The sequence below is a fragment of the Anopheles funestus genome, chromosome 2RL, assembly GCF_943734845.2.
Source record: "Anopheles funestus chromosome 2RL, idAnoFuneDA-416_04, whole genome shotgun sequence".
In the NCBI taxonomy this organism is placed as follows: domain Eukaryota; kingdom Metazoa; phylum Arthropoda; class Insecta; order Diptera; family Culicidae; genus Anopheles; species Anopheles funestus.
In genome coordinates, this window is record NC_064598.1 from 99,341,835 (window position 1) to 99,360,712 (window position 18,878).

At 40.1% G+C, this 18,878-nt stretch overlaps 3 protein-coding genes and 1 long non-coding RNA gene across 6 annotated transcripts in view; 2 read left to right on the plus strand and 2 right to left on the minus strand.

The window, feature by feature from the left end:
• The window catches only part of LOC125763352 (klarsicht protein), a 161,759-nt gene that overhangs the window by 59,708 nt on the left and 83,173 nt on the right, over nucleotides 1–18,878 (plus strand). The gene's annotated exons all lie outside the window — the stretch shown is intronic.
• The window catches only part of LOC125763646 (uncharacterized), a 37,381-nt gene that overhangs the window by 2,952 nt on the left and 15,551 nt on the right, over nucleotides 1–18,878 (plus strand). The window lies entirely within an intron of this gene.
• On the minus strand, nucleotides 9,336–10,415 carry LOC125763550 (uncharacterized). The gene is made up of 2 exons (XM_049426835.1): nucleotides 10,108–10,415; nucleotides 9,336–10,043 (listed from the first exon to the last, which is right to left on the minus strand). Exons 1-2 carry the CDS (start codon nucleotides 10,409–10,411, stop codon nucleotides 9,484–9,486), a joined length of 864 nt encoding a protein of 287 aa, XP_049282792.1. The 5' UTR covers nucleotides 10,412–10,415; the 3' UTR covers nucleotides 9,336–9,483.
• Nucleotides 10,772–18,878, minus strand: part of LOC125763489 (odorant receptor 4-like) — a 54,284-nt gene continuing 46,177 nt past the window's right edge. Inside the window, exons 1-3 of one of the 3 annotated variants that reach the window (XM_049426739.1) lie at nucleotides 11,151–11,314; nucleotides 10,921–11,076; nucleotides 10,772–10,852 (exon numbers count right to left, since the gene is read on the minus strand). In XM_049426739.1, the coding sequence (XP_049282696.1) occupies nucleotides 10,802–10,852; nucleotides 10,921–11,076; nucleotides 11,151–11,216 (273 nt within the window). In that variant the 5' untranslated portion in view covers nucleotides 11,217–11,314 and the 3' untranslated portion in view covers nucleotides 10,772–10,801. The other 2 variants (XM_049426737.1, XM_049426738.1) reach the window with 2 other exon arrangements.

An 18,878-nucleotide genomic window follows, 5' to 3' on the forward strand; every position in this document is an offset into this window, starting at 1 on the left:
ATCTGCAGAGGAAGTTGTGCAACGAGCAAAGCCTCAACACGATGTATGGACGACGAACGACGAGGTGGCACCCTGTTGATGGATTGCGATTGGGTGGAAATTTAATTTAATTGAATTGAAGTCTTTGAAAGAAGCGGAGACGCGCTCCGAACATCGTCGGTGGTGTGTTGCGCTGCTGTATAATGATGAACGCAACCAGCGCGAGTTGAGCGCTGAAGGAAATATAAAACGAGCATAATTGAAACGTTCGCGCAGCATGCGTCCACTGCACACAACCACAACCATAAACATTGCGTTTGCTGCAAGGGCATTGACAGGGGGTGCAAGCGCAAGAAGTTTAAGCACACAAGTTCCATGCGTGTCGACGTGCGACGATCCGGCGGCTTGGTTTGTTTTTTTTTGTGTACAAACGCAACCCGGTTCGCGGTATGTTTCGGAAGGGAAGAAGTTAAGGCAAACAGAAGCCGAGGTTGAGACGACGCAATTGCATTTCATGTCGCTCACGGTGCTGTAGCGGGGTAGCGTTTCCTTTCAGAAAATTTACTTTGCCAGTTTGGATATTGACGCGTTGAAGAGGAAATAGAAATCATGGCGATACTTACTGGTATTTACGCGTTTTAACAATAATTTTGTTTGTAGATGTTCAGCTATGTTGGAGTTGTGGAAATATGCACTATTCCTAATTCTGAGTAATATTTAGTTCTTCTAACAATAAATCATTTTATTTGAATATTGTAGAGGTAAATTTCAGCACAAAATCTAAAACCTTGCCTGGATAACAAAGTCTAAGAGTTGTTGATGATGAGCAGTTATTAAAATAATTTCCTTTTTGCCCTTCGCGCTGCAGAACTCGTGTTGATCATTGTTGGTTTGGGTGGAAGAATAGTACTCTTTGTTTGTACGTTTAGCGTCATGATGAATTTATGTTGTTGCTATCAACCATGTTTCACAGAAATAAAGCCCTCACGAAGCACTAATTTGCAAATGCTCCATCAATGAGTGCAACGTTGGTTTAGTCTGGAATGTACACCATCTATCTCTTTTACGTGTACCAGACATGTGTTTCGGCTTTAAAGCGATAAAGTATTATATGTTTGCTTTGTATGAACGAATCTGTAGCTAACCAACGCGCAGGAAATCGTTTGCCATTCACACACAAAGACGACGGCAAAGATCAGGGCCACAAGAGGCGTTTTCTGTTAAAATGGTTGCAAGATCTTTATGTCTGAGTGTTTTTGTTGCTAGCTTCGTCATCGTCTGTTGGAATTAATGGACATTATTCGATGACGAGAGATCGTTCGTCGAAAGATCGACTGATATGGTGAGGATTTGTAACATTTGAGGAGAATTTGCGAAGTAACCATAGGCGTCCTCATGAATGATTTCATAATTCGTTGACGACATATCGATGACAGCAGTATGAGTAAGATGCTCTAAATTTCTTACCTTGGTCTGCAGAGAGAAGCATTGCGGCAGATTGTGCACGAGGCTTTATATTCAGATAAAAATTTATAGAATCTAATCGTTTTTAGTTATCTCAAGTGATGCAATTGTAAACAAATTACACAACTGAGAATCAAATGTAGTTTTTACAAGGTACGATTAAAACAATTGAAGAGTTATTTCGATATCACAGTCTGGCGAAATGATCTTGGCGATTGTTCGAGTGCGCCTGTGCGCATACCTCCCAAACTCACGAAACGCTCAAAAAATAACAGCTGTTGAGCAGCTGTTCCCATGTGATGTTCTCCCCAGGCACGTTTCCTGAAGCTTCTCCGGATGTTGTTAGATTTACAGCCGTGTTTCGAACAATTCTGTAGCGAAAATTGACCCTGTACGTTTCGTCCAAATACGGATGGAAAAGACGATCCATTCGAGGTGGTTAATGACTCAGCGAGTAGAGTGGCCCCATGGTGAGATCTGCAAGTTTGCAAGAAATTCCAATCGTCCAAGTGCTTTCCTACTTCTTGCTTTAGAGAGAAATCTTCCAGCGAGAATAGAGCAGTTGTTAAGAGCCTTAGTTAGTTTTTTGGTAGTTGTAACACTCATAATCTTCGCTCCAAATATGCTCCAAAGGTTCCATGTTCTGCTCCAGGAAAAAAATACGTTTAATGAGCTTTTAAGGACGGAAGAGTCATAGCTCAAAAAAGAGTGCGAACGAATGGAAACGGTTTCAGAGCAGTTTATTCCGATAGCATGAGATATCTTGGTTTATGAACTTTTTTTTTCTCTTGGGAAGAATGCTTTCCAAAAGGCAATCAGGGTCGGAGAAGGCTGCTACATGGTAATAGATATGCTTTTAACCGAAACGAATGCTACGTTGCAAAAGAAATAGTATTAAATATCTACCCCGTCTCTCGTTGAAGTATGTGTGAAAGAATTCGCGACCACGGGTAGAGATGGGCAGGTAGCAATAAGTAGTAAAAAAAAAACGGTGCGCGGCAGTTGAAAGATCGTACAATTCCGCGAGTTTTCGTACGTGGTGGCGGCTTTTTACCCATCGCACAAATTGCAGATTAGCAGTACATGGAGAGAAGAAGAAGCATTTTCTAAAGTGAATGGAAGGCGATTATCCCATCGGGTAGTAATGTTGTGTTGGCTTTGGGCGTAGATGTGCGATTCTTGATCAACTGTGTATGAGAATTTTGAGGTTCATAGGATGTGTAGGTGGAGGTTGGGAGGATCATTACCACCGCATGCCACGAATAATTACATTCCACCTGGTGTGTGAGGTTACCGCGGGCCAACCGGAAATGGGAGCACTGTATTCTTGTGCACACATATTTTTATTGGTTTAAAGAATGGGGATTCTGCGGACGAAATAATACATTTCATGGCAAAAAGGTCCCAATATCCCCGGAGAAAGCGTTTGTGTGAAACTGATAGGTTCATAATTAACATAACCGGTTACTCCGAAATAATTAGATTTTTTTAGAAGAATTTTTCTCATCCGTCTGTCTGGAGTCACGGTCATTTATCTCGCTGACACATTACTTCACTAAAGTCTTCGGTTCGCCTTTTTGCTGTTACTCGTCTTACCACGACAATAACTTCAGCTAATTGTCCCACTTGACCTTACCCACTGTGAGCACACGGGCTTGATAATCGAGAGGAGATTCCGTTTTATGATGACGGTTCCGTGACTTGTAACTGCGTCCAATAAGTACAAGGTGAAGGCTCTCGCGACATTCAACCGCCGTAAAGAAAAGTTACACCATAACAGTAAGCAAAATGCCATTAGTAAGTAGAATGCTAGCTTCTGTACTTCCAACATCCCAAAAACGGTATGCACGTCACCATTTTGTCGAAAAGTGAATAATGAGGACGATCTCTAGCGCGAGCGAGAATCACAACATGATGATGTAGTCGTTTTCTCTTTTTGCTGCAGTTGATAACCGATTCTTGTGGCGCGCACAAAATGCACAGCGAGTTGAGCAGAAATGTGGCACTGCGCGCATCAGTGCTATTTTGTTGTTGTTATGTTGGAATCATTGAGAACTGCGAGTGACAGGAGCTGTCGTTTGACACTGTCAAGTTGTTGCCGTAGGAATTCTCGGCCATCGTGAGCCATCTTCGTTCGTTGAAACGATGGGAATGGCTCGAAAGAAGAAAACAGTCGTCGATTAATCGAAAACGCGTTGGAATGAAGTTTCTTCGGACACAGTGAAGTAGTTCTTTACCCTTCGCATGGAGGATCGTCAAGATCTCTGGGAAGTACTGGAAAGAAGTCGTTTCCACGTGTCAGGAAACGATAAAAGGTGTATGAAACCACAGTGGCAATAGATAATGCGGCCTATCCCGGGTATGGTTACGATCACTCCCGACTCTATGCATTTTTTTCTTGTCACTCCACTAGCTACGAAGGTTTTACTTTTTTCCAATTTTCTTGCACGTTATCGTTCCTTGTACTTTCTGATATCGTTTCTGGAGCAAATGTTGCCACAAAAAAAAGTTGAAACGAAAATGTGGTTTGCGTGTGTAGTGGCCACACTTGATCGAAGGGAAAAATTGTGGGGCCCTTCATTTTGCACTACCATTCCCTTTCCAAAGCACGATACTGTGTCTGAATCATCTGTAGAATGTGTTTCAGTAACGTTTTCACCGTTCGTTCGTGTGGGGCTTCTCCGCGTCACTTGTGGCGCCATGATAGCAATAATGTGTGTGTGTAAGCACATCGAGCAAAATGTTGGAAAATGGTAGGGAAAAGCTGTTTGATGGAACGTGATTTTGTTTCGAAGTTAAAGGAAATTAAAGAAAAAAAATGAAATTATTAAAGTAGCTTAAGGCTTATTTAATACGTTCAAGCATAAACTGCTGGATAAACAGAAGCACGATCGTAGCTTCTCAGGCGTGTTCCAACCGTCACTTTGTAGGATTGAAAGCTATAGACTAATAAAAAATCATCCTTCAAGCTTTTCAAGGTGATCCTACGTAATAGCAAAGGTGTCTAAAAGGTAATGATGGTAACGTTTTTGCCGATGTCCAAAAATGAAGTCATCGAGCTTCAGTGTTAGTAACGGAAATGGCTTGTGAAAAAACGGGGGGTTCGCATCAAGACAAATTCCTCCTCTTTTTAGTACAACGCAAAATTATTGCTATACGTAACTCTAATATAACGAAAAACAAATATCAACTTTATTTTACTCTAAAAACAGATAAATTAATTATGGTGAATTCTACATGTAAATAACTAATGGCTCCTGTGCCACCGTAAAGTTTGTGAGTATATAAATGTATCGTTTGATTCGAATTTGTAATATGATTCCATTTTCTGTTCGATGCTTTCTCGGTATGCACAAAAACGCAAGATATCCTACACAATGCTCTGGGTAACTTTATTATGCAAACGAGGAAAATTGAAACTTGCCACCTTTTTTCTGAGATGAAGCATTTTATGTGTAGGAACGGTCTCGAGAGGGAAAGGCTTCTGCACGCCGAGGACGACCTACTGAGGGCCAGGTTGCCATTTTTGGGCAAAAGAGACAATCTACCGGACGATGAAGATGGGCGACAGTAGGGCCTGTCCGGTTGGTTGGCAGCATCCATTAATGTTTGACGGCTTTTACGTGCCTTCGGGAGACGTTGGTAAATAACAAACATTTCAAAGACCCCACTAAAGCATGTAAACCGATATTGTTCAATTTTGATTCGCATTTTGCGTGTAGGTTTTTGCTTACAAATGAGCACTTTTCTTTAAGGAGTACGATCATTGGTAGATGATCTATCACTTTGTTTCTTCCCTGTATGCTTGCTGTGGTTGCGTAGTGGGTTAGAAAAAGATTAAGTTTCAGTAGCACATTCATTGTGATTAATATTAACTCTTCTGCGTGCGGTGTGTCACGCGTAGGACGGGATGTATAAATAAGGGCCACCCATCGATATGAGTTTTCCGGTTCAAAAATGAATTCGGCCTTTGCTTATGGAACTTGGAACGCATGCACAAGACCGAAGCCACGCGATTTACGATGGTGGCGTGCGAAAAGTAGAGAAAATTCAATCAATATGTATCCGAACGGAAAGGTTGTTTTATTTTTAGAACATGGCTTTACATAATTGGATTTCTACATCAACGATGATGTAAAATGTAAAAAAATATATTTGAGTTATTTGTTAAATAGTAACAATATATGACTTATACGCATTTTTTTCTTTCTCTGTATGTAAGTATCAGACACGATTAGACTCTTTGTGTTAAATAATTAAACAAGACTTCCATGCGTGCAAGAACATAGTGCAATAAAATCGGTGGTTTATTTATGTTTATAAGTTGACGAGGGTCAATGTGATGCAAACGTGTGAAAAGTGTCTCATGTTTCATGTTAAAACATTTTAAAATTGTTCTCTAATACCACAAAGAATGAGTACGCCGTTGTTAGTTTCTAAGTTATACAACAAAATTAATGAGCTAATTACATTCCAAGGGATATACTAGAATTATTTACTAACAATACCATGCTGACTAACTGCTGATACTAACAATGAGAGCATGACGTTTGCGTTGGTAACCCGTAAAAAATGTCCTCCATATTCAGAGTATGGTACATGGTATTGTAAACGTTGCTTGTAGTACGGGACAGGGTGTAGACTAGTGATGGGCACTCGGAATCGGAACTACCTGGTTCCGATTCCGTGTTTGGAATCGGTTCCGATTCCGATTCCGCTTTTGGAATCGATTCCGACTCCGGAATCGGTTCCGATTCCGGAGTCGCTTACGATTCCGGAATCGATTCCGGAGTCGGTTCCGATTCCGGAATCGATACCGGAGTCGATTCCGGAATCGGTTTCGGAATTTATTGTTTTTGTTTTCATTATTGTACTTCATTCCATGCGCGCTTTAGTAATGTCGCTTCCAATGTTAATGTATGTGAGCATCAAAATCAAATTGTTGACAAGCGTTGTGGTAATAGTCCAGAAATAATCTGATTCAGCTAATAATCTGATTTAATGGTATTAGTAATTTGAAGCCGAACCTTACTATATTTTTATCAATGGGAAATTAAATAATTTTAACTCAGATTTATACTGGTAAAAACTTTTATGATCTATTGTTGCTCACATACATAAACATTGGAAGCAACATTACTAAAGCGCGCATGGAATGATGTACAATAATGAAAACAAAAACAATCAATTCCGAAACCGATTCCGGAATCGACTCCGGAATCGGAACCGATTACGATTCCGGAAAGTGATTCCGGACCTACTTTCCGGAATCGATTCCGAAAATTTTCGGAGCTAGCCGGAATCGATTCCAGCGAAAAATTCATTTTTCCCATCACTAGTGTAGACGTGTTGATAAAATCGGTGCAAACACGTAGAAATGAGCAGCATGCAATACTACGATGTACAATATTCTAATAATGTTGTGGATGAGCTCGTGCGGGATAGCGGGTAAAGATTCTGGAAAAACTAAACCAAGTAGAGAACAGCTCTTTAGTATAAAACATGATTGTTTGGTGTTGACAATTATAAACTTACCCAATTCAGAGAATACCCTCGCTCTGTTGATGAGCTGTTCCAGTTTGTATCCGTTTATGAAAAGCAACTATATTCCATAGAATGTGTAATCCCGATAAATGCCGGCTCAAAGTTAGAATATCCGAAGAAACTTTTGAGTAAGTGTATGATAAAAATGTAGACAAGAAAGAAAGGCAACATGCGAAACCAGTCGTTCTGTCGTCCAATTATGGATATCATTTAAAGCACTTTGATAGATATATGTGGAAGGGTGTTGTTCTAACTTGAAGAAGTTCGGCTTCGAAAATAATTGTTCACGATGTCACCGTGCCTTAGTGAACAGATGTTGAACAAAACTCTGCCACTTTGTCAACAAGAATGTTGAATGAATGACCCAAGGTGGCTAGGATCACAGCTATCCTTGCTTTTCGATGGATAATCTATCTTGAGTTCTTTGTTGTTAACCATGTGCAAACAATTCCCAACGTAAATCAGAAAGGTTTGGTGTTAAATTCAATTAGCTACTGAATATGTAATAAATTACTTGCATAAACAAACACAAACGTGAGCCGTCTGCGTTACTTTTGATGGATTTCCAGATTTACGATAAATTCTTTAGAACAATAAACATTGAGTAGGTTGTTTTGCCAATCTATGAATAGATAAGGATAATATTATTATTTAGGATTAACGTAATCTACGAACGACTGCAAAATTATATATTAATGTACCGCAGTAAACTGTTCCATGTCAATATAGAAAAACTTTCCCGCTGTTATACCGACTTGTTTCTGCGCGCGTAACAAAATTAGTTGGAGATGTTTAGCCATCTCGTTGGACTGACGCTCCCAGTTCGCACTGTTCGCGATGTGAGCGATATGCGCACTCTAGAATAGTGTATGCATGTTTTCAATACGACTATTACACAGCTACGATTTAAAACGTACCTCCATTGATAGACGAGTTCCTAGATAGCAATATCCGAATGTTTCTGTTGTGACAACCAGAAATATCATAAATACATTTATCATATGCGCATTGAAGTCCTGAAAATGGAAGGAAAAAACATGTACATTATTAGTGTTTCAGTTTGTGAAAAAAGTTGTTGGCAACTCTTACAGCAAAGATGAAATAATACAGCGTAGAACTGGTCATAAGGATGCATAAGATGGATTGCATCAGCATTAACGGAGATACGATAGTTTCCAACAAATTAGCACACTGTAGAGCTTGCTGGTGCATCTTAACAATCGCACTAACACTACTACAATCCATCCTAGATTGCGCTTCGTTTTGTAACTTCAGTGCTACTAGCTGAAAGTAGACAGTGCAATAGTTTGTCAAATTGAAGACTGTCACGATCTTAGTAGTGCTGACGAACGCGCAAACATAGGATGTCAGTGCCATCGTAACGGCGAACACGAGGTAATGTTTCAATGAGGAACGAATCGTCAGCCCATAGAAATCCTCTTCCATGTGCAGAACATGATGTACTGTAGTGTTCAGTCGTTCCGGGCGATAGTAGGACCAGAGCGTGGCGCACAAGGGAGAACCAGCATAAATGCTGACAATATAGAATATTATCGTGCAGTAAAACCTAGACATTGTATGCATTCGCTTGTGCTGAAGCGTTAACAACTGCAGCATATCATCTTGGCCACAATTCAACACTGAAAAGAGAAAAGAAGGTTGTATAAACTTGCATATTAAATATACGAACGAGTATCTACCTTCGTTGGTGAATTGACGTAATCCATTCCGAGTAGTAATCCATATTGCTCATATATTGGTGAGTAGCTCGATTCTTTGAAGTGAGTATATTTTCTTTTGCCTAATAGTATATTGCCTGATATAGCATCCATGTGAACAGCTACACTATAATTGAATCTGCTCAATAATGTATGGCGTGCAAATGATTGTACTAGAGGAAAGCCGCCTTTTTCATGTTTGTTCGGGATTAATAAATACGATTGCCAGATATAAATATCGCGTACTAAGCTGTTTCAACTTTGGAAAGGCAATTAAATTTGGTCTCTTAGAACGATAAAGAACGAATACGTCGTTTTTACGACCTTTAAAAAATGAGAAGAATCATAGATTAAAACAAGTAAAACATGAGTTAAAATTCTCAAAACCTTACTTGAGCAAACTGTTCCATGTTCATGAGACAAAACTTCCCAGCAGTTATTCCAACGGGTTGTTGGGCGCGCATAAGAGCAAGCTGAAGGTCTTTTCGTATTTTAGGTGTTAAGCTTTCCCAATTGCATTCGTATACTGCAAAAGCAATACGAGCACTCTGAAGAGACAAAATAGAAAAGTTAACGGTGTACCAGTAGCAAGCTGGAAAAGCTTTATATAACCTCATTGGAGAGTTGATGACCAAGATAGCAATATCCAAAGGTTTCGGTTGTATCAAACAAGAACAACACGAACAGATTAATGAACTGTGTATTAAAACCCTGCAAAAATAAGGTAACAGTTAGAAATGCTTGTACAACTCGTTACTGTACGTGTCGAGTGACTATTTTATACCGATACAGTGAAATAAAACAGCATAGAACTCCACACCAGAATGCATAGCACAAGTTGCAGCAACATGATGGGAGCTGTAAGTGTTGTCAGCAAATCGGCACAGTGTAGTGCATCCCGATGCATTCGCACAACAGATTTCAATTCACGGGCAGCAAAAGATTGCTTCTGAGCCATTTCTTGCAACTTAAGCGTGACAAGCTGGAAGTAGATGGTACAGTACTTGATGAGGCTTAGTATGGACACGAGCTTCGCGGTTCCGACAAGAGCGCAAAGAAACGAAGTGGGCACCATGACTGCACCGAAAATGAGGTAATGGCTAATCGTTTCTCTGATGTTGAGTCCGTAGAAATTTTCTTCCATGTGTAGAATAAATTGTGGAGCGCTGGTTTCATTTTTGTGAGCGTTGTAGTACTTCCATAATGTGGATATAATTGGAGAGTAGCTGTAGAAGTTAGCTGGCACTAGAAGAGCAGTAAGATACAGCCTTGTGATCTTGGCGAGTTGAGCATCTGTTGTTATGAGATATTGAGCAGCTGGGGACGATTCTCTCAGTACTGCATAGTTAAATTCGAATTGAAATTAATGATAGCAAACTGTAACTGAATGAGATATAGTTACCGTGTTTTGTATAATATTCTGACTGTCGGACGAGTTCAAATAGTGTGTCGTTGTAGAGCACTAAAAGCAACACACCAATGAATCGATTCGTTTGAAAGAATAGCTCCGCCAGTCCAAGGATCGATGATGCGAAGTTGGGATAGCCAAGAATAATTTTCGGCACTGCTATAAAAGCTATAAACACCACAAACATCGGCACGTATCGGTATCTCTCTGACTTCGTCTCAGACACTCCGACTAGTCTAAGCAACTTTAGTGCAATGTGCGGCACACCGGGAGGCTTATCGATCAAGAAGAACTTCATGGTTTGTCAGCTTTTCGGAGTATGCGGAGCTATTAGGTATGGTTCTAACTGTGTACTACGCACTATGTGTACGTCGTGCTACATCGATTTGTATTTAATTTGTTAATTGGAACTACATGCTTATTAACTTTCAATCATAACTAACCCTACATTATTGTGAGTGACATTTCTATTTATATAGTGAGAGTTTTGCAGAGAGCAAAAAATGTCTATTAACTGATAGTGAATCAGATTATCGATTTTTAAATCATATGTATGAACGCTTCGTGTAAAATATGCATCGAACTTCTTCGATCTACTCGTGGTTGACTAGTGGTTGACAGGATGTCCCTTTAAAATGTACATAATAAAGCATATGTGTGTAATCGTATTAACTCTTTGTCGTTAAGGTTAAAAAATATCCCTCAGGAGCAGATAGAATGAGTAGGCGGTCTTTAGGTTCTGTTAGTAAAGAGACAAATAATTGTTAGTGAGCTTTGTTATTTGAATAACATTTGGATGGTACATACTTTGCCGTATCGTCTGAAATCAATGTAGTAAAATCTGGCCGCAGTTATTCCAATTCTTTGTTGGGCCTGCTGTATGATAGGTATGATTAGTTTCTGTATCTTAATCGGCTGTTCGTACCAATCGGTTGCGTATACAGCTGCACTGATTTGTTCACCCTGTTTTGGTAACAAAATATTTCTGTTAGCACTACAATCTACCATCATTTTAATTAAAATTAGTTAAAACCTACTTTATTGGTTAGTTCATTGCCCAACAGACAGAAGATAAAAGTTTCCGTGGAAAAGGAAAATAGCATAGTGGCCACTGTGAAACCTTCCGCAGTAACTCCCTAAAAAGGAAATGCAAGAAAAAGGTTGATAACATCCGTTTCATTTTTGTGTCCTGCCTGTTACTTACACTTATCATTACCGAGTACAAAAAGAAACACCAAATCAACACACAACCGGTGAACTGCGCGAGCATTACGTCCATAAGTATTTTCTGCAACAATTTCGCACATCTGATGGCTAACTGATGTAGTACAATGATTTCTTTTAGCTCGGCTGTATACTGTTCAGTGGTGATTAGAAAACGCAGTCGATCGATCTTAAGCGCAAGGATACTGAACAGCGTCGAACAGAAACAAATCGAACCGAAGAACATTCCAGCTTTGGCCGTGTATATAATCACCAGTATTAAGATAGCCGGCATAAGTAACATATGATACAAAAACCAATGAAGAAGATTATGGTGAGCATTCAATATGTATAGACGATGCTCCATCATAAGTGGGAAGGAAACAGTTTGGCCGGGAGTTTGCGAGGTGTAAATGTACAGTACACCAGCCGTAGAACTGGCGAACATAGCCAAAACGATACAATTCGTAAAAATAAAGTAGTACTTTGTGTATTTATGGATGCCCGTGTTAAGAGTGATCAGAATTTGTTTGTACTCATCGGTAATGCTCACTGAAATATAAAAAATAGAGTGAAAGATATAGGATGTCTTACTTATATCGCCAATCTTACCTATATTGGTCCAAAGTTTTAGATCTCGCAGCAACATCTCCATTTGGTCCATTTTGAAAGATAGACAAACCAGCGTAAACCAAGTATTCAGTACAAACATACCTTCGGCAATGCTTCGGAAGCATTGAGGGATGGTGTCGTACCCGAGGAAAAGTTTCGGTATAAAAAATGTGAGCAGTAAGTAGGAGTTGAAGATTAAAAGTCGAACACGATCGACAGAATACTGAGTTACGCCAAGTTTTGCAAAGAGCTTTAGTGGTAGCGGCAATATCTCTAAGGGATCGTTGAATGCCTCAAAAATAACCATATTGTGCGTTAAAAGAATACTACAAATACTGGTAAATGTAATGTGATCAATCTCTCTACAAGACACAACGAGAATATTGGCTAGGTCCTCTGTGGATAGACTACTTATAGCTTGTGACTGCTTTTACATAATAAAACGCCCCCTACAGTGTAGATTGAAGGTAGTGCGACAAGTTAATGTACGGTTGTACAAATGTTTTGAGTGATATACGTGTGACATGTAACGATTAGGGATATATTGTGTATAGACATTGTAACTAACACGTGTATTAGAACACATCCTTCAGGACGAGATAGAACGAGTACGATTTTTTAACAATTTCGCTAAACTGGGCAATATTGACGGGAAGCAGTTTTCCCGCTTTCAATACGATGGATCTCTGGGAGTGTTGTATCATGAAGTAAAGTTGCTTTTGGATCGGTACGGATTGGTCGTACCAGGTTAGTTGCTGTAAGGCATTGAACACTTGATCAGCCTGAAAAAGTTGAACGTATGGATGAGTGATTCTGAGGGAAAATTGGTGGTCGTGATTGACTTACCGAATCAGTGAATTCTGTTCCTAATTGACAGTACATGTATGTGTCAATTGTTATTATCAGTAGAAGCAAGGACACGTTGAGTACCTTGGAAGAAATTCCCTGTGGAGTTGCATGAAAATAGCAAAACGATATGTATTAAAATCTTGCATATGTTAGTTGTTTTCATAAAAAATCCACTATCACACACCATTAGCAGTATGTAGAACAACATCAGACACCAGATGGCGCTACAGCATGTAAGCTGTATCATTAACGCCAGATTCATTGCTTGCTGTAACTTCGTAGCACATTGAAGGGTATTGCGATGTGATCGTATGACAACACTAATGTCGGCTTGTGATGCCGCTGGTGGTAGTTCCTGAATTTGCATCGCAGTGATTTTGAACAACATTGATACAGTTCGAATAAGAGAAAAATCTACCACGTCCTTAGTACAAAACATCATCGAGCCTGTAACATCCAGCACACTGACAGCCATAATGTAGATAGAGTAGTGTAAAAGATTGTAACGAATGTCCAAGTAATAGAAGCTAGAAGGAAGGATACAATTTGCTTGTAATATAAGCATTATTTCAATAAAATCTCACAAGTTTATACTGACTTCAGCTCCGTCGGTAGGACATATTCTTCCTGTTCACCTGTCTGGTTCCTAAAGTTTTGCACACACACGACACCCGTTGCAATGAGGGGCAACCAAAAGTACGTTAGACATACAATCATAAAACATTTACAATATTTCACTGATGAGTTATTGATTTTAGTGTTTGAACGGATCAGAAATGAGTGAATATTTTCCGTGTAAGATTTTTTAACGCATTCTTGCAACATGTCCACCAGTTGGTATATATCATTACGCCGAATGTACAGAGCGACCATCTGTGTGATTAGATATATCGTATACACAATTTCGGATCCTACGCGCACTAGAGCGATTGGTTCGTCGATATCCATGAGTAGTCGTGTGATAATGCCAAAAACGACAAAAAATACACACTGGAACCAGAAAAGGCATTTGAAGCTTGCGTCGCGCGGTAAACCGAAAAGCCTAAGCAATTTGCAACCAATCGGGAGCACATCGCGAGGATCGTCGATTTGAAGGAACTTCATGGTTACAGGAACACTTCTCGTTTCGTTCTGAAGTAAATGTTTCCCAATATCTATGCTTTGTGAACCATCGCCAAACGTAATCGTTTTGGGTTCCAACAGGACCCATACTAGTTGTGGATCATACTAGTTGTAATTATACGTCGCTAGGAGAAACAACGCCAGGAGTTGGTATCTGTAAATAATATTATATGTTATTATTGTCAGCTGAATCTGTGCAAAGGGGTTCTTTCATACATATATGAACCACTTTCATATGAATAATGTAAAATTAACATTATAGAGTCGTCTAGAATTGCACCCCTCGATACGCCTTATAGCGGAGATCATGAATTATGCTGTATGGCTATCATTTTTAAATATTTCATGTTAGTCCAATTTGCGTTTGGCACACCAGAACGTGATTGTCACGAGTTACAGGCAAGAAAGCAACTCACTCTTTCAATTTAATACACGGTCTTGCCACGGGTTACGTCAAATTGGCCATAAGTTATGCATTTCTCGCATGTAAAAGAAGTGAAGCTCTCTAAATATGTTTTTGGATGTGTTGGTGTGTCGCGCATGACGATCTTCAACTTTAAAGATGAGGTCATTGCTACGGACTTGGCGACACCGTACTCCGGGAGACGACCCCCCAATCAAATGGTCAAATTGCATTGGATGTGTGTCGCCGTAACGGTAACACAGTGGGAGAGTTTTACGTGTGGTAGGAGGAAAAAATGTTTATTAATAGCAAAATTGGATGACCCAAGCGGGAGGCCCGTGATGTTGTCATTTCGTCATCCCAACACATAATTCGCGACACAGAGAGTACGAGTGAGTCGTTGGACGTCGCTTAGGATATGGGTGGGAACTATTTTTGAAAGGGCCTTGGACGATTTGAGAATAAGTTGTCTTAGCAGTATCTGGTGGCGGTGGTTGATAAGGTGTGATATACATTGGAAAGGGAAAGTTACTTCAGCAGATATAGACATACACACATTAGTATTCAATAGTGTGTTCGCGAAAGAAAGTTCTCACCGATGGTTTGCCTGTTCATATACCGGTTTTTATGTAGCTCTTTGCTTGGCAACCTGACCAGCATAATGAATCGATAGGCGAAGACGTAATTAAGAGTGCGAATTATAGATCAAAGCTTCCTACGGTACCGTTATCATTGCATAAAAACAACTGGATATGTGTAAGTCTGTCTCAGAAGAAGTCCATTTACAAAAACCCTTGGTAAAACATTCGATTGGCAGTTGAAACCAAGCCGAGAATATCTGATTGACTCCAGCCGCCATTAGTGACAGGTTGTGCAGGTTGGTTCGTGTTCGCTAATTGACACCACGCAGCATTTCAAGCAAGCTGGTTGGAGTTCGGACGATTAGCTGCAACCTGAACTTCGAAGTCATTTCCAAACGGCGTTGCCGAAGAAAGAACAGGCTTCAAAGATAGCAAAAAAAAAAAATGAAGAAAATGAAGGCGTTTGTAGTAAAAACATGGACGATTGGTTTGGTTGGAAGTGGCATTGCCGTCAAAAATGAAGGATTGCTCGAATTTGAGAGTGGGTTTGTTGCGAAATTTTGTTCACCTCTCCAACCGCTTTGCTTTTAAGTGTCTTGAACGCTAAGATCAGCTAATGAAGTTGATTGAGGTGCAACCCCGAGAGATGGTTTTAGGTGTTTAAAAGAAGCTAATAAGAATATACCCATGTTTAGTTGCAAAACTGGTTTGGAAGCTATGCCGAACTGGAGATTAGGTCACTCGCTCTGTGGGATTTCGGCAATTGAAACCAAATTCAAATTGCTTATTAAATAATAATTGCAAGTCACAACTCCTATATAATTTCAAATCTCCAGCCATTTAGCTTTTCTAAGCGAGTGTATTACAAATCCTCTCAAATAAATTGGGTAATTACCTAATCCTGCAATAATTGCAATTCAGTTAGAGTACCTTTAGAGCAAATACTAAAGCACATTTTTTGTTGTTGCGCAGTTTATCACTCGCACCCTAACTATCTCTTCTGCCTGTTTTTAACTTTTCTGGTACGCTTGCACACCTATTAATCTTAACGCCTGCGTTAGTATATGGTTTCACTCTCAAACTTACCGGCCGGATGACCTACTTTCCGGATGGAGGAAAAAGAAGCAATAGGAGACCCTCATCCATCACTCAACCTCCAAAACGAACACGTCCGGTCTTACCCTGGCCGAAGTTATCCGGTCCTACGGAAGACGAACGTGTACGGAATATTCTCTGACAAATTCGCACATCATTTTCACGACAGCACAATCACACCATTAGACGTGTGTATGTTAGTGCGCATGTCCGTCATGCTCACAATCCGTTTCCTTGATGAGTCTTTAGGCTGTCTCGTTAGAGAGTAAATTAAGACCGTCGGAAGTATAACCGTGTGTTGGTGAGCTTGGAAAAGTAGAAGGAAAATCTCTCGATTTCCGGTTTTCGGCGTACAGTTCGAGGTGTCTTAGATCCAGTTTTTTTTGACAGCATGAAAGCACGAATGTCTAAGAAATTATGATTGGAATTGAAGTCTACCACGGCGAGGTGTTTGCCTGTATGTAGGAATGGCAAAGTTATCAGCTTGTCATGGGGAATCCCTTGTAGGAGGAAACCAAGATTAAACTGAATCGCACGCCTAACAGCACGTTAACTCTCACTTCTGCCAATCACCATCAGGCACGCTAATAGGACACGATAAACGATGCGGTAAATGTTGGTAGATGCTTTGACAGCAGCGGTTTAGCACGCTGTGCTATTTGTTTACTCATGGCACACCCAGCAGGAGGGACATTCAGCTATAAATTAATCAAATACTTCCCTACTTACTGCTCTTCCTTTGAAAGCGGTTTCATCTATTGATAATTCGTGGTAAAGAAAAGTAGCGCTGTGTTTGCTCTTTGCTGCTTAATAATGGCCGGAATAATAATGGTGTATTAATGCGGCAACGGAAACTATCTTTGAAGCTGAACCTGCAATCAAGTGTATTGCTAGTAACAAGCCTTGAATCTGTAAGAACATTGGACATAGAGATTCATAGGACATTAGACTTCATTGGAGAACATTGGACATGAAGAGTTTTTGTTAAATCTTGCGATATACCTGCGATGTCAAGTTACGCTAAGAAATAGCTTGAAATCACATTTAAACTGAATGGCTTGGAAGAAATGTAGCAACAAATTTCAAATTTATTAGGTAGATGGTTTTGGATCCAAAACCAATTGTTGGTTTGGTTTCCAATTGTTTGGAAACGTGTGAGTTATGCTCGAAAAATTAGCTGCAGACATTAAATTAATTCGAAATATTCACATTAATATGTCAAACTATTACGAACGTGCAGGATGTCTTTGTGTTTGATTTTTTTAAATAATTTATGGAACCAAAATTAGAAAACAAGATGGTCAATTTCAGTGCACAAGCCAGACCAGAGGGTGTTCAGAACTTTGCTGCACTTTGTGAACACTTCGAGTGGGTGAACAAGTTTTGTGCGCAAGCAGTAAGAATTGGTTCTTGAGCATCCTTCCACCCCGTGCTTACTGTCCATAAAAAAATCAAGTTCATGTTCAATCGAGTTGGTGTAAGGCTACGTTTGTCAACTCGTTTGTGCAAGGTCCCATGCAAAGCCGTAAATCAATGCATCCGCGATCGTCTTTCCGCGCCTTGGTGGCGGAATCATCCTTCTACCGGGGTGGTACACACTAACGAGTGCAGTTTGTGGTTGGATGTAAATCAACAACGGGCCATTTCTGCACGGTACCACTGCGAACCGTGTGTTGGAATTATGTAACATGCACCTTTCTTGGTTGTCGACTGTCTTGCAGAATCCATTTCCCTCTGCATACACAAGGGCGAAATGTATTGATTGTGAGCACTCTTCTGCACAAGTCAGATGAAAAGGCTGGTCGTGATGTTGTTTGTGTGTGTGTGGGGTAACCTCGAAATGAAGAGCGAACGTTGGGAAACTGTTTCCTCTCGGGTTGAATGAACCTTTTGAAAGTGGGTGTTTGGTTGGTGTGTACCCTCTTGAGATTAGGTGTGTTCTTCCGCGACATACTCCCCACAAGACAGACAGACAGACAGGAATGGTTTTGATACGCGAGACGCACGAGACATGGCAGATCAGAAATAGAACATACGGAACGATGACACACCGCAGGCATTGAGGAAGTTTTCCGGTTTTCCACTGTGTATCACATATTGGTTAATGTTTTTTTCTGGCGAAGAAAGGAAGGTCGATTGGTGTTTCGGATGTTTCGGAATCGATCTTGTTATTTTCCCTTCTCATTTTATGGGCTTTTATCGAATCTTAAGTGTGTGTTTTGTGTTCATTGGAAAACTATTCGAACTAGGAAGGGATATCACTCGTGACCGTCCCACTTAAGGGGAAAACTCTTGAAAGCAGAAATTTATGGATCGTGTGGCATAGTTGGTTGCGCTTTAATCGTTAGGTTTGCGCTTGAAGATGATGGTGAGAAACATTTTAAAGAAATCTAGCAAAGATCGATCAACCGATCGGGGTGGTTAGTTGGAAAATTGTCTGCATACTAAAAAAGAACTTCTTGGTTGGTGCGGTAAATGGCTAGTAACGGTAGGTCTGTGGTTACCGCGATGAAAATGATATTATTATTGGGTTTCAATTTCAATCGAATACAAAGAACGGGAAAAATAGGACATTTTAGCAAAACGCAACAACAAGATACTTTGAAAGTATCATCGTATTCTAGACGTTTCTGTTTTGCTAATTCATATTTTATCTCTTTTTCTTTACAGGTAAGTTGTCTTCATCGGTGGTAACAGCGCTTCCCTGTATTTTTAAAGTGCTTATAAACATTGAAAGAATAAGCATAAGCAATAAGCGTGTAAGCATTTTTTGTTTTACCCATTCCAATTTTCTTTCTGCTTGGCACAACGCAAAGCGACCGTCATCCAACGAAGAGCCGCCATCGTACGTCCTTCATATTAAAACAGCCAATCAAATACACTGGCAGCGACAAATCGCT